The sequence below is a fragment of the Mesitornis unicolor genome, unplaced genomic scaffold (genome assembly GCF_000695765.1).
Source record: "Mesitornis unicolor isolate BGI_N332 unplaced genomic scaffold, ASM69576v1 scaffold4298, whole genome shotgun sequence".
In the NCBI taxonomy this organism is placed as follows: Eukaryota; Metazoa; Chordata; class Aves; order Mesitornithiformes; family Mesitornithidae; genus Mesitornis; species Mesitornis unicolor.
The window spans coordinates 75,140-94,559 of record NW_010203736.1 but is presented as its reverse complement, the minus strand read 5'-3'; the positions used below and the strand labels follow the sequence as shown (position 1 = coordinate 94,559).

General features: G+C 36.6%; 1 protein-coding gene across 1 annotated transcript in view; it reads left to right on the top strand.

The window, feature by feature from the left end:
- Positions 1 to 2,630: 2,630 nt before the first annotated feature.
- The window catches only part of LOC104545622 (chromosome unknown open reading frame, human CXorf30), a gene marked incomplete at its 5' end in the record, with an annotated part of 89,273 nt that continues 72,483 nt past the window's right edge, over positions 2,631 to 19,420 (top strand). Inside the window, 3 exons of the mRNA XM_010190810.1 lie at positions 2,631 to 2,742; positions 9,875 to 9,979; positions 15,002 to 15,158. Of these exons, the coding sequence (XP_010189112.1) occupies positions 2,631 to 2,742; positions 9,875 to 9,979; positions 15,002 to 15,158 (374 nt within the window). The remainder of the gene's footprint in view (positions 2,743 to 9,874; positions 9,980 to 15,001; positions 15,159 to 19,420) is intronic.

Genomic DNA, 19,420 nt, shown 5'->3' with positions numbered 1-19,420 from the left:
ATAAAATGGTATAACAAAACTGACAAACTTCTTCCTTTTCTGTTTACATTATCTGCCCTATTCTTGGTTTCATAGTATCTCCTGCTTTTTATTCAGTTATTTTCTTCAACATTCTTATTTTTCCAGATTTTTTTTTTCTATTTTGTCATCATGCTTTGTAATTTGAGAGACTAACTTCCATTCTACCACCTTTTCCTTGAATGAAGAAGCAGCTCTATCATATGTGCTATCCTTCAAAAATTATTTTTTTTCATTATGTGCTCACTGTATTCTTTTTGCTATCAATCTGAAAAAAAATTAAAATTTGTGTCTTTGAAACATTACTTGAAATTGGATTAGGAGCCAAAAATCCATTGATACCCGTACAGTCAATTTCTAACCAATTCTTGAAAAAGAAAATTACAAATTCTAACAGTTTATCTTTTAATCCTTCTTCAGATACCCTAACATACTGGGTTTATCACAGTCAGATCTGCTTTTTTGTTTCTGTCAAGGTAGATGTGACACATCCTTTAGCATATTCCTCTAAGCAAGGAAACCATCTCCTTGATATTCCCCATCTTCATTTGTCCATCCTGTTACGGGCTTCACAGTGAAATCATTGAAGATAAACAGGTCAAGTGATGATCACAGTGGTCTTAAATTTACTGTCATATGCAAAAACCTTTTTCTAGCATTACCACAGTATTTAATTTATGTTGGGTGGCAGAGGTTCTTAATGGATTTTGATCACTTGAAGAACTTCTAACAGTCAAATAGTTGCTTACTGAGATTTCAAATATTCCTACATAGTTTTCTCTTTGACAAAATACTGTCTATGAAAGAGACCAGACAAAAAAGTACAGGTTAGGGATGGTAATCATGAAAAAAGAGGATTGTCCAGTAATCTGAAGTTCATGTGTGAAAATGTCCTGGTATTTCTACTACTCTGCTGTTGAGACCTCAGTGTTATAATGCTTTGACAGTGTTAGTGAAAATGAAATCTGCCACTCAGCTGTTGGGACTGATATCAGTGCATATGCTGGGAGAAGTCCTCCTGCACGCAAGTTTTAGGGACTGAAGTTACATCCGTAAAGCTTGACTGAAATACCTTCTCTTCTGAATGTTGCTTTTTATATTTTCTTTTTCCTTACTGATTTAGCTATGATTAACTGACCGATTTTTTTCCAGAGGATAAACATGTGGAGCAGTGTGGCAGTTGACCTGCCACGGATTTGACTAGAGGGAATAACCATTAAGTAGATAAATTAGAGCAAAACCTATACATGTGTGTCATTTTTCAAAATTTCTTGTTTACTGTTTTCACTGATTCACCTTGAATCTCTTCTCTGTGTCCCTCGGTGTTATAATGAAAATGTGATTTATAGTCATACATCTTTGTTAAAGACAAATAATATGTTATTTTTATCAGAATAGAGGAATGTTGGGAAGTATTATGAATTCTTTTGAAAACTGCTCCCTGTTGAAAGTATCCTGTGTTTGTTTATTCTTTAATTAGAAAATAAAGGACAGTCTGTAAAATAGAGTGCCAGCCGATTTAAAGCTTAACATTTAGGAAACCAGCATACTCCAATCTTTGTTCTGGGACAGCCAGAATACTCATTAAAGTACATGATCTACATGTGCAACATAAGGATTTACCATTATGTTATAATGAAGAATGCAACAATGGTACAAATCGAAACAGGTTTTGAGTTCATGCAGAGGAAGAAAGAGGAGGGAAGCAGACAGAACCTTCATTTAAATGTCTGGTGTGGAACGCTAAGTTTGTTTTGAGATCTCAAGGTTACGAGATGATCAAGAAGAATGTTTGCCTACTGGCAGTAAATCAAAAGCTATTGTCAGCACCACTTAATTATAAACTTCTCTTGTAAACCATTGATTAGACAAAAAGGAGTTACAGCTATCATTTATTGAATTACCTTTAATTTCTGTCTAGTGTTTTTCCTGAGGCAGACTGCGAGTCCATGGATAGACTACAGAATAATTAGACATACTTAAAATTATTTTACCTTTTGGAACCAAACCTATTGTTGGCTTTGGCACTCAGTATTATCTCTATGACTAAAATATTTTATTCCAAAGCTAGATTTACAGAAAGTAAGGAAAGAAAGGTGAGGTTAATCTGCAAATGTGAAGGTGTGGTATTGTAGACACTACGATTCATTTCCACATCCTCTTATCTAAAAGTTAGGCACCAAGTTTAAGGCATTAAGTGTAGTCTCCTCCTGTAAACAAGAAAAGTGATTCCACATCTTAGTGCTCTACACTAGGAACAATTCTGCCTGAAAATATTTTTCTCCTTGTTGAGTATTGAGGGATGTAGACAGTTCCTTTAAGCGATTAACTTAAACTGACTTCCTGACAACTGAAGTACAGTGAGACAAATTCTGCCCTTATGAATGACCCAAGTTATTGCTACCAGTTTTTACTGTTATTAATAATTATTACTAATTTTGATTAATGCTGTTAAATGTGTCGATACTAGTTAAAAAATGCTAATTCAATAAAACAGAATGCTTATTTTTGAAAGTAGTCATTTTTCAAGAAAGAAAACAAGTGACAAAGAAAAAAATGCAATTGAAAAAGCTTAGTAGTTAACAGTTATTCGATATATGTGTTTTTTCCAGGTGTGCTCATCTACACATACCTCTCTTTAATCCTACATATGAAACTCTGGTGCTAGAAATCGTTAACAGCAATCCAAGCCATTTTTCAACTAAGACTGATCCAAAACACCCTGTAAGTAAGATTTCTGTGCTTTCACAGAAGTGGTACAAGACAGCCTTCTCTTCAAAATGTATTAAGTTGTGTATCATACTGTGGATTCAGAATGCACAACATAGTCTCAAGGGTTAGAGGCTTTATAAGTGTGTATTGTAGGGATTTTATAGCTTAAGGACAAAAACAGTTGAACTTGTAAAAAAAACACAAGCTGAAATGTGGATGTTTTCCCCCTGGTATGCTTTGTGGAGTGGTTTTGAGAAGGACAACAGTCTTGGTTCCAAATAACATTCGGGAGATATTAGAAGCTGTAAATAAACCAGCTGTATTAAAAGCTTCACAAGATTCTAAAAATCAACAGGGTGATTAGTTAAATATTTAGGTAAGTAGATAAAATGTTAAGGTAAGAAGATAGCAATATCTCCTAGTTGTGGCAGTTATAACCGACTTGCAGAGCCTATGAATAAGAATTTGATCAATTCAGCCACAAGAAAGCTTCGATTAAATAACTGGAATAATTTTAGTCTCCAAAGTCACATTTACCCTGAGACCGATTTCTACTAAGAAAATCTGCATCCTGTTACTATTATATACACTACTTTTTCCTTCTCTATCACAGAAGCCCTTCCTTCTTGCTGCGTAACGTTTTTGTCCTTTTGTCCTGAGAGTTGTATAAATGGGCTAAGCTTTCATATTTTCATTGAGATTGGCTAGAGTTCTAGGTGGTCAGAACCCTGAAAAATATTCATTATTGAGCCCTGATTACTGTTTAATAGTACAGGTGCTATAAAGAACTCTTTGGATGCTATTAACAGTTCATGCAATTAAATAATTAAATGTGTCCTTTGTATGATGGAGAGATGAGAAAAGGGAGGACAGATGTGTGGAAACTCTGGTTCAAAGAGTTAGGGGGACCTCTTATTAGGATATGAATATAGAACCTTTAACATGAGAAAAGAAAATGAAGAAACATGTTGCAGACAGGAAAGAAATGACAATTGAACATTTTCTAGATATGAGGAATATAATACAGGGAAGACAGACACCAGAGCTGGTTCATTTGTGCAAACTGTTATAACAGTCAGAGGGACAGGAAAGGAATATTGTAATAAGATCCTAAAATAAATCTGAGAAGGAAGAAAACGGATTGAGTGGGGAAGATAGAGGAATGTCATGAAATCATAATATGTGCAGTTTTGGCTTTCAGAAACTAAATAGCTTTCAGCCTCAAATACAGCAGTACAAGAAGGCCAAATGTTCTTAAAAGGGGCTTTAAAGAGAACAGCTGAAGGGGATCACACTTATTTACTGAATTGCCCTATATTCTGCACACATTAGGACAGTAAATTAAAAGGATAAAATGTGAAGTGTTTATTTTAGTCTGTCTTTTAGTCTGTCTTTTATGTCATGCATATTAACACATCTTCATACATTATGTTAAAACTCCATAAGTGCTATTACTAATAATTTCATCAATCAATATTTGAATAGGAGCTAGGAAACATAATGAGTGCAAACTATATGAATCATCTAAGGTTATTATATGTGTTATATTTAGGTCATTGGCACAGACATGGATTAGAATTAATTATAGTGAGTTTTGTTTCCTGCAGATTGCATGTTACCTTCTCCGGGAAATTAAAAACCAAACCAACAAACAAACAACAAACCCAAAAAATCTTCTTTCAGCTTTCCTTATTTATTACCAGTGATTCACTTAGCACCAGTATCCACATTACAATGCTTAGGAAACGACACATTCAGCACTAACTGCAGTAATCCCCTCTTCCCCGCTTCCCTTCTTCCCCTTTCCCTCTTTCTTCCCTTCTTCCTAGAATACTCCTAGTCCTTAGTGTCATCTGTTCGTTGAATTCTGAAATATTCTTTGTGAATTACAGTAGTTCTTCCAGTTAAAGGATAGCTTTGGTGAATTTGCTATAAGCAACTACCTTTTTTGAACTTCTTTCCTTCATTGCAAACCCATATTTGGAGAGGTAATGTGACTTCATTCACAGTTTTGATGACAAAGGCGGGAGAAGGATTTAAATATCAGCTTTTTCTCCTGAATATGTTGCATCCTAGCTTTAGTCCCTCCCTACAGCACTGTATTCAACTTCCAGAAGATTACTGCTTGTTCTTATAGACTGTAACCTCTGTTTCAGATATTGGTTTAAATCAATGTTTGCTTCAATGTCTTTGTGATATGTAGAAGAAATTTCCCATCTTAGTTTCTGCTCCATTCAAGTTTCTGCTCCTTTAAAGGAAGTAATGTTTTCTTGTCAGCAGAAAAACTACTGATTTGAGGGATCATCAGATGAAATGCAACAATAAAAAGCAAGTTATTAGAAAAATAGATTGAAGATGAGATTGTCCAATTTAGGTAATGCTTGAAGAGAATTACTGGGGTCATTTTAGAATTCTGCGTATTCTAAATCAGTAATTTTGTTATTTAATACATTTATCCACATTTGTCTTTATGTCATCTAAGATGTAGAACTGTTGAAAATATTGGGCTATCAGTCAGAAAATATCTCAAATGGATATCATCAGTCACTGAGTTATGTTAGATAAACCAGATTCAACAGATACATCTGAGAAAATGTTATCTTTCCTAGAGATTAATTACCTAAAATGTTAACCAAAATTTTGACTAATATTTCAGAATTTAAACAAATTTTAATATCATATTTATCATAATTCCGTGTGTGTGTCTGCCTTTCCAGTTTCAATTTGCAGAAGGCATTAATGAAATTCCACAAGGTGTTATTTTCTATAGATCTGATTAAAATTCAAGTAATGACATAATTAATAATAGGCTTTCCTGAGGTCCAGCTGAATTATGTTCAAGTAAAACCACAACTTCTAAGTGCTTAATGAAGTCCAAATGAAATTCGAAGGCTTTAAATCTCTGTCAGCTTCATGTAAATTAGAAGCAACTCCATTAACTTCTTTGTAAACTGATGAAAATGAGAAAAATATACATATCTTGTTAGTAGCTGTGTAATTGTAGCCTAAAACAGCTTTAAATGTAATACATCACCTTTGTTATCTTTCAACAATTAGATAAAAGTTTTCAAAGATTTCCTTTAATGTGATTTGGATTCTCATATCTTTTTTCTTTTTTTTTTTCTTTTGTTTTTTAGGAAATTATGTCTGATTTTTGTTTCCCTTCTTGACAGCTTTAAACTGTATAGGTTAACTTCATAAAAGCTGCCAAATTCTCTAAAAGTTGGAACATAAATGAACTCACATGCTGCAAAATTCCTAACTTGTTTTTCATTACCATATAGGGCATTATGAGTTACTGGGGAAACAGTTATTGGGATGTTGCATTTTCTGTTTCTTTCCTAACCACAGCTTTCTTTATCTCTAGTAGACAAGGATTCATATTCAGCATTTAACAGATGTAAATTCTCAATCATCAGTAATTCTGTGTTCCTCAACCAGTTTCCCTCTCTATAAATGCATGGACAGATTTTACATATATGTGTATTATGTTTATACACACATATATTTATGATGTAACCTAAATGTACAAAAAACTGTTAAAAATGGGATCATCTATATTGCCAAAAAGAAATGCTTTCACTGTAAATCTACAGCTATTCTCCTGACTTATAACTAGTTTAAACCTTTTTCAAGCTATCTTTCATCTTGATCGGCTATGAAACAAAATTTTTATTGAGAAAACATAAATTTATAAAGAAGGACTGCCAGAGAGAAGTGCAGTCTCAAAGTCTCTGTGTGCAACCTTTATTAGTTCATTAATGACCAAGAATATTTTAGATTTAATGAAAAATTTCCCTCCTTTGTTGGACTTTTAACAGGAACAACACATTTGTAGTTGCTCAGTCTTCTTCAGACTCAGTTTCTGTATTTGAACAGTTATATCTGAGATCACAGAATCACAGAATCACAGAACGTTAGGGATTGGAAGGGACCTCAAAAGATCATCTAGTCCAATCCCCCTGCCGGAGCAGGAACACCTAGATGAGGTTGCACAGGAAGGCGTCCAGGCGGGTTTTGAATGTCTCCAGAGAAGGAGACTCCACAACCTCTCTGGGCAGCCTGTTCCAGTGCTCTGTCACCCTCACTGAGAAGAAGTTTCTTCTCAAATTTAAGTGGAACCTCCTGTGTTCCAGCTTGTGCCCATTACCTCTTGTCCTATCATTGTTTGTCACCGAGAAGAGCCTGACTCCATCCTCGTGACACTCACCCTTTAAATATTTATAAACATGAATGAGGTCTCCCCTCAGTCTCCTCTTCTGCAAACTAAAGAGACGCAGCTCCCTCAGCCGCTCCTCATAAGATCTTATGAAGAGCAATGGTACCAGTTCCCTTTCACATGAGTGACTGTTGTTTATGTAAATAAAATAAAGGACAGGGGATGGGTTAACTTCAGCACATTGTATTGAATGATTGTGAGAAAGTGTGATCTTATTTAAACATGTTGTTAGCATTATTTCTCAATTCTAATATACAAAGCAATTTATTCTTTGTTTTTCAGTAGAAAGTAAGTTCTCTTATTTTACCCAGCTCTATTTCAAAACAAATTACTTTCTGGATGCAGTAGAACATCATACTGTGTAATATAAAATTGCATTTTAAAAAATAGATCTATAATATAAAAGGTAAAAATATTTTATGCTTTTCAAGCAGACAGTCTGCTGGATTATCATAACTCCGTGCCAATTATTTAGGTTGATTGTGGCACTGCATTTTCTGTGTAATGATAATATGTCAAGTAATGCTTATCGAAAATGGGATTCTAGCCTGCTTTCATCTTTATGGGAGAGTTAATATTCCAAATGATGTAGATCTTTTAGTGAAATTACTAAAAATTTGAAAATTGTAGTTTTAATTTTATCATGTATTCTTATGCTGTGGCAACCTGTGTTTACCTTACCTTTTCATTTCTTTCAAAAGTATTTCAGAGGGGATAATCATTAAGGTTCTTTCTCCATTTGTAAATCTTCCTTTGATAAATGGGGCTGGCTGGTTTGCACAAAGTACTTAGGAACTAGACAGCAAGTGAAAGTAAAAATTCTCAAAAACAGGTCTTTCTATACTGAGCATGCCCAGGAACTCACTGAGAAATGAGCTGTTCAGGCTTCTTTTAGATGATGAACAGCTAAATGAACTCTGGGCAGTGGGGCAGATGGGGATGGAGGTGGTTTGTGGGAGGTGACTCTCCCTCAGGTCTGTTATTCTGGGTAATACAGAAGCCTTGCAAAGGTAACAAGCATGGGATGGTGGCAGTTGACTGCTGGTGGCAAACGTGCTTTCAAGTTATCACCCACCTACGGGATGTACAAGATTGTGAAGTGTGGGCGACGCAGCAGTGATGTGCTCCCTGTATGGGAGGTGCAGGTGCTGTAATAGCTGAGTGGGAGTGGGTCCAGAACAGGGAGCTGTATTCTCTGTGTGTGAGACCCACCTACTTACCCTTCCAGAAATGTGTTTTGTCAGGCAATGGAAACTGTAAAATTAAATTTGCAAAATTTGAAAACATACAATACCACCCCCCCAATAGACAAGACAGCTGAAGTCTTAAAACCAATAAACTGTTATGGCAATATGCAGATTATTTTTATTTTATTGTAGTTATTTTAAAACTTGCCCCTCAAAAGAGAAAAATAACATTTCAAGTTTTGTGTGTTAGTTGACTACGTCTGAGCCCTCTCCTCTCCTCTGCTCAATCTACTTCCCAGTGCTACCAGTAGGAATATCCATTGTTCAAGATACACCAGCATCTCAGTCTGTTAGTGTGCCGGTACCCTACAGACACACCCAGAAGACGACTGGCAGGACCAGGATGCCTGTCGCCCTTGCCTGGGTCCAGCTCTGAGGTGGAAGGGAAAGCCACGAGGCAGTGAGGAAAAGCACCATACGCCTTATCAGGGCCCTCTGCCCTGGGCTGGGGGTGGACACCTCTGTCTCCGCTTCACTTTCTGGGGCCTCCAGTTTGGCCTCAGCACTGTGGCCATGGCCAATAGTCCTGGTGCTGCAGTAGGCCCCCATCCCTGTCCTCGTCATGGCTCTTCTTGCCGTCTCTGAGTGTGGTAGAACTGGGCTACTGGTATAGGTCTCTGCCCTGCCATGGCATAAGCTCAAGCCTTGCTCAGCCCCAAGCCTAGCACCGTATCAAAGCACAGGCAGTCAAACCCCTGGGGTGGAAAGAGATTGCAGGGTTTGTTGGTGCAGTCAAGCATCTTGCGGCCATTAAATGTAGTAAGCAAAACAAATGTTTTAATAACTCTTGTTCACTGCCTGCTAGCAACCCACTCTTCCAGGTCTGACATTTCCTTTATAAAAGGGCTTGTCAGTGCCAGCTGTTGAAGGGTGTTGTTTTGACCTTTATTAGTTGTAAATTATTTTTATTTTATAAAAAATATAAAAGTGTCCATAATTCCAATCAACTGTCTTTTTTATATCTTCCTACATGCACACATTTAAAAATATATGATATTAAAAGCCTAGTACTTTTAATTAAAACATATACACAGTAATTGTGTATTCAATGATTCTAGCTGATCATTCTCTCAATGCATTAGCGATTTTATTATTCATAATTCTATTCTTTCACTGCTTATCTTGTTCTTAAAAACCATTTATGACCCCATTGTAGTCAGCTACATTGCTTTTTCCTGTGCAATTGAGACTCAAGTAGTGTACTTCAGATGAAGAGAAGAGAAAGCTAGCAATATCATTTACTATGTTAGTTTAGATAAAGGTAAGAAAAAGAGAGGCAAAGCAGTAGTTTATTAAAACTTACCATATATTTCCCTTATAAGCCAGTTCGTGTCTTTGGAGGTCAATATGGTAACCTTTTAGTGTCATCAATATGATCAGACACCAAAGTCGTATTTGAGTGGTATGTGTGAGAGCAGCTGTCCATGTCCTTGGAGCAATCTGTGACACCAGCTCTGTGGTTTCTGAGGAATGAACGTGCAGTGATTGCTAGTGGGATTGTTTACTGCAGTACCCTTGCTGCCTAAGCAGCCTGTGCTTGTTGAGAGGGGAGAAAGCTTCTGGTGGAACACATTAATCACATAAACATCAACTGTCGATACAAAGCACAAAATAGACTCAAAAAAGTGATTTTTTTTTTCTCCTCTCTTTCTGTTGTTACTTTCTTGTATTTGTACAGCTGATTGTTGCTCCTCATTCCACCACAAAAGTACCTGTGCAGTTCTGTCCATCTGCCCTTGGAAAAGGCAATCACAAGGCATCAATCACCTTCAAATGTTCACAGGTATGATAGTATGTTTTCTGCACACAACTCTTGGAATTCAGATGAGATAATATTTTAATATGCATAAAAGTCAGAGTTTGAGTCTGAAGGTCAAGTTGAAGTTTAATGACTGGATGCATCATAAAAGAACAAATGCAAAGATGTTCAAAAGTTATAATTTGTTTTATCCTTAGTTTTACACAGAAATTATTCTCCTTTCGGTACTAAAATGTGGCATAATGGCCTAGGAGCTAGAATAAGTGATGCAGAATTTTAGCTTTCTTGGTAATTAGTTCTGCTGTTTTTTAACACCAGAGGGCCAACATTTCTTAGCATTGTCACCTCTGAAATTAAATTTCTTGATGTTTTCCCCAACCCCAAACAAAATTCAGTTGTTTCATCTTTTATCTGTTCTGAATTTTGGAAGTTCATGCACTTGAAAAAGTGAATTCTTCCTTTCAGCTTGTTTGAAAATGTTTTTTTACTTTGAGCATCTTAGAATTGTTGACCTTTTTTCTCTGTGAATTTTCCTAATTTTAAATAAGAAACAAGTAAATAAGCGTGACCCATCAACATGACCTACTAGCTGATTAAAAATTACAACTGCAAGAAAAAAAGAGTAACTGATAATAGGATGTTGCGATAATATTTCATCACATGAGCTGTGATTGAATGAAGCATTTGTTTTCCATGCAATTTCCTCTATGTATTCTTATTGAACTTTCAGATATCCTAATAGACTGTTGAACTGTGAATTACTCTGATTAAGCGCTACCAAGAGTTTTCAGTAGTGTTTTAAGTAATACTGCAAAAGCAAATATTCTTTTGTATGAAGAAAACAAATAGTGAAGGAAGTGGTGTGGCAATTTTTTTCCTGATAATGTGTGTTGAACAGACAGGTTATTTGTAGGTGATGTTAGCACAGCATTTATTTTCAGGATCTCCTTTAAATATTTATTAAGGATAAAAACAAGAAGCCAGCAGTTCTCATATGAATAGTATATATCCAAGGCCAGTTCAAGAGGACAGAATATCCTCATCTTGTCTTGATCCTGATGATACACAGAAATCATATCTGTATTTAAAAAAAGAAAAAAGAAATTCTTCACCAAATATAGAAGCAATAAAGCAGTACAATTCATTCGAACCTTTCAGGAACAAATTGAGCCCTGCCTCCTGAATTTTGTCATCCAGTGAATCTCCTTTCAAGTCATGGCAAATCTCCAAGTTTTCATCTGCAGTGAACTTTAGTCAGTATCCCATACTTCTTGTTGCTTTGTGCTGACCCCTTTTACTGTTTCAATATATTGATATAGCCTTTGTAATATCTTAGTGCTCTTTTTATGCCTGAATATTTTGAATTTTGTAAATCTTCATTTATTTTCACTGCTACAGTCCTTATTAAATTAATCTCAGACTATTCAGTTTGCTAATTGTTATGCTGATAGCTGACAGTGAATATAACTGCCCTTTTTAATGAAGACTTGAAGAACATTTCTCATCTGTGGTGGATGCCTCAAACATTGATTGCCCTCCCTTGATTTCTCTGATTAAATATATCTGAATGAATGCTTGAGCCATCTGATAGCTGAATAGCTGACTAAGCTAGAATCAGTTAATAACAGTGCTCATGGTCTTCACTGTTTCTGATTGTGCTCCTTGCTGAACTGAGAGAAGCTGCTCTGTTCTATTACCTGCTTCATTTGTTTCTGGTTTCAAGCTGCATGAAGAGTTCTTCACAAAGTGAGTCTGAGTTTAGCTCTAATAATTGTGAAAGTCTGAAATTAAGTTTGTTGGGACAGCACAACTTAAAGGTCAGCTTGAGCATAACCCACATCCAGAGTTCTGATATATCTGTATTATCCTAGTCTTTTACCACAGTGCTATTATCCAGGTGTAATGTAGAGAATTTAACAATAGTAAGTAATATTACAGAGAAGCTGAGCCTAATATTAGATCCTATCTTGTATTGTTTGCCTTAGGTTTCTGAGGTTTTAAATCTTTTTTCCTCTTGATTTCTTGCACTGAGTATACATGACCTTGAGCTCTGCCACATAGTGGGTTGGTGGAAAACAGTCACTGCAGGTCAAGCAAGGCAGGCCTGACCTATAATCTGTAGAATTTTTTGGTTGTCTCGTTTCATTTTCCAAACTGACCTCTAATTTTGTTTGACTCCTCCTTTAGCTGCTCAGTTTCAGTGTGTTGTTTTAAAGATGCTCAACACTTGAAGTAATGGAGTTCAAAATGTCTCTGCTTGTTAGCCACAAATCAGTAGATGCTACAGTCTTTAATGTTTATACACCATGAGCCTGAGCCTTCAGCAATAAAGCTCAAACTTAGTCTTTACAGCTCACCTGTGAAAAATATGAGCATGTGTACTCCTCCAACCCCTGCACTGTACATCTATGTAAAATTACTTGCTATGAATAAGATGGTTCAATTTACAGTAGTCATGGAATGTGTTGTTAGACTAATATCACCTCATAAATTCTATTTTAAGAATTTTGAAAAAAAAAAAATTGGTTACTGTTAATGTGTTTGTAAGCTAGCACAAAGTGTCAGTAACAAACCAGTGTAGACAATTAATAGCTTGACACATCCAGCTTTCAGAAAACATGGTCTTCTGGCATCCTTGTGCCTGTGTTCCTGTTCTTCAAAATAGGATTGCAAATTGTGCTCACCCTTTGGTTTGCCTTTAACTTCTTGAGGCAGGTGTGGTAAGAAAGAACATGAGTCAGGAATACAAATGCTCTGGCATGCTGGCTTGGCACTCTTGGACAGTTTCTTCTTGACTGTGGCCAGCAAAAGGGCTTGACTGAAGAGTTAGTCCTGTGTTGCTTCAGAGTCTGGGCAGCAGCAGCATTCGCCTTCTTGTCAGAATGGGAATAGTGAGCCATGCTGGCTTCCTGCTCATGAATCTAGCCATAAACATGCTATAGGTCTTGTTTAAGTCACCAATAAGCAAATAAAATGTAATTTCAAAGGGAGATAGTTTTTCAATTGTTGCTAGTCAGAATAATGCAGAAGTCTTCACAAACGAGACAACTGAAATCACTGTCTAAAACCTAAACAAAACACAAGCTCTATTTTTATATTCTGACTTTCAGCATTGAGTATTCTCTACATCATATATAAACATTTCTTCCTTTTTTTATTCTGTTAAAATCCTGTAGCTTTGGATAACTTTTACCAACTGTCACAGAATTGCACCAAAATGGCTACACGCACACAGATAATGAACTCAAACAAGCTTTAATCTGCAACTGAAATTAAGCAGACAAAACTTCATTCACCAAAACAACATCCCACTGACATTCAACAAATACAGGTTTGATATGGTGGTTGGGAATATCACCAGACATGGCTGAGTTAAGAATTCTTAAGTTTTTGGCCAAACAATCCAAAATGTGCACTCACTCACTCACCAAAAAGGGAGGGCTCTCAATCTCGAGAAGTTACATTAAGTGGCGTCCCAACTCAAGGGGAGAGTCCCTGACTGCAGACCCACTGCTCCGAGGAGGACTGACTCAAATGAGTCCTCCAGCGGGGCCCCATTTATACCCTGGTCGAACCTGATCTGTGGTCAATACATGGTCGTGTCACCCCCTACTGGCTGAGGACCCCAACTTTCCCACCTTTGACCCCCACTGTGTGAAGCTGTGAGGGGGGAGGCAGTCCTGGCGCCACCAGGGCCAGAAACTTTAGCACTGTCTTTGTTGGGTTTTTCTCAGGTCTTTAGTAGGGTGGGTGCATCTACCACACCAACAAATTTCCTTCTGTAACATTAAAATGTCTTTTTCTTTGTTGGATTGAATGTTTCTCTTCAAAATTATGATAATGACATGAAATTTTACTGTTCAAAGCTATTTTATGAAGACATATGATGTCCCATTTTATTTACCCTTGTTTATACTGAGAAGTCTCAATGAATTAGTCACCTTTTACAAGAAGTATTCCCAGATTTGGTTTTAGATTTTTAAACCCTGTCTATTACAGATTTTCCTTATTTTTTTTTCAGACAGGCTGTGCAGAAGTATATTCAATATTTCAGATAATGACAATAGTGTTTTGATTTTATTTATTATTTTCTACTCTCTTTGTAATGCATACCTTTTTGAGTGATAATGAACAAAACGGATCAAAGAGTCACCTGAAGCTGTTTGTAATAAGCCTCAGAGTTTAGTCTGAATGGTTATTACTTAATTTAAAGACCACAACATGAATGTACAAAATAAAGGCTTCCTTTAAAATAATGGTAGTATGTTTAATATTCAACTTTGCTGCTTATTCACCTTAAAGGCTCCATAATGAGCGACATTATTAATATCATTCTTTATAACCTTAAAAGAGTAAATGTGGAGCAGGCAATTCTTTACTGCTGCGCTGAAAAAATGATAAAAATTAACACATCAGTTTAATTATCTGTATCCACTAGTTATTTTCAATCTTTTCAATTCTTCAATGTATAGTGGTTAACATTCTTTCTTTGGAGTAACAATTTTAGCTTTTGGGGTGATTTTACTTCTGCCCCATCAAAGAATTCTTTGCCTTCTTCCTTTGTCTTTTAAAGAGGAATTCTCACTTCATCTGCTTTCAGGTTCTAATATAAGCACTTTGAATTGCCCTCTTGCAACCACCTACATCTTTCCATGCACAGGAAGTGCTGAGAAGATATGTGAAAGTTAAATACTCTGTGCTCTGAGTAGCACGGAAGTAAATACAAAGATGGGAACATCTCCCAAATGTGATTTGCAGATTTCCAGATGGCAATACTTAGAGCTACATAACAGCTTGAGGGAAGAAGAAAGAAAGAAAGAGAGAAAGAGAGAAATAAAGAAAGAGAGAAAGAAAGAGAGAGAGAAAGAGAGAAAGAAAGAGAGAAAGAGAGAAAGAAAGAGAGAAAGAGAGAGAGAAAGAGTTAAACAGTTCACTTACAATAAATAAGAGACATAGAACACTAGAAGAAAGAAGTCGGCAAAATGCCTTAAAATGTACAAATCTGACTTGTCAAATAATAAACAATGACACATGTTTCATCCACAGCTTAAAGAGTGGATCTTTTACCTTTCGGGAATTGGTCTTCCTCCTCAGCTGATGGAACCAACCAACATAAGTGCATGCATCGGCCAGCAGTCTGCTGTCAAACTGTCCTTCAGAAATCCAACTTCTGAAAACGTGTTGATAGATCTAGTGCTGACAGGTACAGGGGTTTGGGTTTTTTTGGGGGTGGGTGGAGCAACTTAATATCCTTGGATTGCATTAAAAGTGTGTGTGGGATATGATTACATTTGCCTCATTCCATTTCCTTGCCACAAAGATTTTGTGTATTATTTGTGTCCACCCTGAAAAGCTCTGTAGACTGTGGAGCAGGGGCTAAGAACTAACACAGACCTGTAACACCTGTTCACAGTGGACCTCTTAGGTCATACAGCCTCATATATAGAGGCAACTGGTTGTTGACCACGAACTACACTGTAGCATTTAGACAATAGGAGATTGCTGGGGTGTGTTTTGGAAGATGTATGTCTAAGCCAAGTAGGTAATGTTTTGTTTTGGTTTTGTTCATCAGTTATTTTCCAAATTATTTTATATTATTTTGTCAAATTCTAGATAGCTAGAAGAGTTAATAAGGGCAAAAGATTAGAATTGACCTTCCAAGCAAGTGTGTTTCGGGCATATTTTCAAACATACTTTAAAAAATATTATAAGACCCAGAATTATCAAAGATCACCAAGTCAGGTGACTTGGTGACACTGAGATTTCACAAATGCTGTAGAACTCAAATTGGAAGTCTCAGATTCTCCTTGATGACTGAGTGAAGCAGAGAGGTTCTCTTAATCACCAGCTATTCCAACATAACATGTAGCATCAGAAAAGAGATGATAAACCATTTTCTGGCATCTATGTATAACAAAAATTGAAGACATACATTCCAGCGGCCCCTGACTCAGACCCCATGGATGGGGAGATTTAAGAAAATGGCAAAATCAGACCTGTGCAAAGGTAAGTTTTAAGCCAGGTTTACACACTCATGCTATGATTTAGAGTTTGTGACACAGAAGAAGAAGAAGAAGAAGGGCTTTTAAAAAATGTGGATTCATGCGCCTTTGTTGCAATGAACTCATGCTTTTTGACTGCACCTTCTGAGATATGAATTAGAAATATGGCTCTAGTTGCATATACATTTAATATATGGGGGATTTTGGAGATTCTTTTGCCGAAATGATGACTGGTCAAGAGATTTTTGGTCTCATGACTGAATGCTCTATTCTTTTACTGATCAAGGGGTGGGGTTTTGGCAGAGTTTAATGCAGTTTCTTATGTTTAACCACAAAAATATTTTAATTCATGAGGTGTCACAAAATAGAGTTCCATTTGAAAATTAATAGACCATTTCTGAGTTTCTGTTATGCACTTTTCTGGACAACAGTGAAAGAAGCAGCAGGATGCAGTGGATCCACTTTTTACAGGCTAAGTAAATCGTGGCCAGGATGTCAGGGACAGTGCCAGAGTTTACCTGCAGAGCAGGAGATCTGGTAGAGAGAGGAAAAGAATTTTGTCCAGCCTCCTGCTTATCTAGCACCCTCAATTGACAAGGAGCATTGCAGACTGGGTCTGCACGTGGGTACAGGGCAGTTAAAGCAGCAGTTTGCATTCAGCGCACGGACAGAAGGCTCAACAGTGCTGCTCATCGAGCGGCAGTGTCAATAACATATTCCCTGTACTACACCTAGATGAGGTAGAAGGAAAAAGATGTAACAAAGGGGCAGTATACAAGTACCATGAGTGTAATTAGCAAAAAGTCAGGAAGGCCAAAGTCTATCAGGTGTGATGACTGACAGGGAAAGTATTGGCTCACAAGAAGGGGTTCTAAAGGTATGATAGTTGCATAAGGAAGCTTAGCAAAAATGCAGATAGGTCCAGTGATGCACCAGGACAGAGGGGTAATCAACTAGTTACAGACGATGCAGAAAAGGCTGTAGTGCTAAATGCTTTATTTTAAATTATTATTTTAATTTAACCTTTGACTTTGCAGGCAAAACTTGTTCCTGAAGCAGCATGTATTAACTTGGTTTGAAAGGAAGATGGGCAGGTCATAGGAGAGCAACAGACTGTGGACTGCTTGGAGCAGTTGGATGCATTCAGATCCATAAGTGCAGATGAAATTCACACATAGTGATAAAAGAATTGGCCAATGTGATTGTTAGACTGTGATTGTTCTCTATGAAAATTCATACTGATTAGGAGATGTTTCTGATGACGGGGGAAAGGCTATATTATTGTCTTCTTTTAAAAATGATAGAATTAAAACTGAGTGTTCGGTTTATCAGCCTCACCTCATCCCCTGGTAGGATCATTGAATGTGTCCTTTTGTGGTCTGTGCAGCCTGTGAATTGCACATCCTTTTGCGGTCCATTTCCAAGTATATCAAGGTCAAGAATGTAATCAGGAGTAGTCGAATGGACTTATTAAGTGCAAATCATGATTGCCTTCTACATGGAAATGACTGATGTACTACACCACAATTTAGTAAAACTTATGTCGCTGTGTCCTGTAGCATTCTTGTTTGGAAGCTAAGGAAGTCTAGGCTTGATGAATGGACTGCTGAGTGGGTTGAAAAGTTGGCTAAGCTATAGGTGTCAAATGATAGTGGTCAACATCTCGACAGTCAACTGCAGGCTGGTAATGAGCATAGTACCCCAGGGGTCAGTACTAGGGCCCATATTATTCAAGACCTTTATTGATGACATGGATGATGACAGAAAGTGCAATGTAAATTAGAGGAAGTGGCTGACATGATGAATAGTAGAGTAGTCCATGAAGTATCTTGATAAATTGTTGGAATACCCTTTTTTTCAAATTGCTCTTGTTCAACTCATCATCCCTGGAGCACCTGAAGGCACAGTAAACTTTTACATTGCTAGTAGTGCAATTTTCCTTCTAAACTGTTAACCCTTTGTATTTTTCCTCTCATTCCCTCCACCCTTTGTGCTTATCTTAGTTCAGACACTTACAGAAGCACTGTGAATTATTAGCTGTGCAAACCACCCTATTTGACAAGTGTAGCATACTTTATTCTAGTGCAGGCTGCAAGCTGGCATTCTGATTTGTACAAGAGGCATTATAAGAAGTAAACTGCTTGTTGATGATAAATCTAGTGCCAGGTAGTGGTTTAGTACTCTCATACTACTAAGTGTTACTTGTAAGAAAGCTAATCTAATGTTCTATTCACAAAATAATGGAAAAGAACGATCAAACTTATCCATGTTGCAATTTCATCAGAAATTATTTATAGACCTTTGATATTGGTACTAAAACCTAGTGAATTCTGACATTCTGAGAAACATTAGCCGAACCTGCAAAGTTTAAGTATTTTAGTGCAAGCATAGTCATCTTTCTAACTACAGAGCGTTAACTTGTCCCAGGGAGATTTTCAGTAATAGAGACAGTGCAGGTGCAACTGGCTTAGACAGCAAAAGACTGATGTTGGTTTTTATGCATCAGAAGTTTCCAGTCTTCATTTTTCTTTACACATCAGTAGACCTGACATGATGGTGATCTAATGTTTCTCTGATCTGTGGAATTATGAGAACTTTTCTTTAAGTTTTTTTACTGTTATCCTCATGGAAGTAAAACCATATTTGTCTTTTAAAAGTAGTCTTGAATTTGTTATTCAACAAGCTTAATTTGTAATGTTAATTTTATAATTCAGTTGCTGCTGGTGACCTGTAAATAATATTTGCTTGTTTTTAATCACAATAAGATAGTTGAGTTATGCATTCAAGCTGTCTTCAGAAGTGGTTGTGCATGCTATGATTTGCTCTCTCTAGAAATATTTGCTATAATTCCTATTTCCTTTATTCCAGAGGAAAAGAAATCTAGTCTTACAAGCAATGCCATGGATGCACAAGTTCTGCTTAGTATTTCTATCCTTTATCTATCCTGGAAAATAATTTCCTTAATGCCCTTATGTATTTAGTTGAACTTACATGTTGTCAAGACATAGTGTACCTGGAAAGGAAGGAAAAAGTATTTTAATATACTAACTCTGATATTGTAGCTACCATAGCAATGCAGATACATTAGACCATTAAGCTAATTTAATTAACTTGATGTTTTTCAACATTAAGAATGAATTTCCCATCCCACAAGGCTAATCAGTGCAGTGAGAAAGTTATCCTAGTATGAATACTTTACTTCTAGTACGCTTCCTTTCCTACCAAGAATGGAATTTTTGTAGTTCTGGACTTGCTCTTCCACAAATTTTCTTTTTCTTTTTTTCTCAGATTATTTTGATTGTATTGGATTGTTAATGAGATGTCCAAAACTGAACATTATTTCAAGACTATTTACAATCCTAAGTTATGGAGAAGACCAGATCTCTAACCCATGTTGTGATGATATCCACCTATTTTAATATGTTTTGACATGAAGAGCCTATTTTTGTCCTAGGATCTCTTG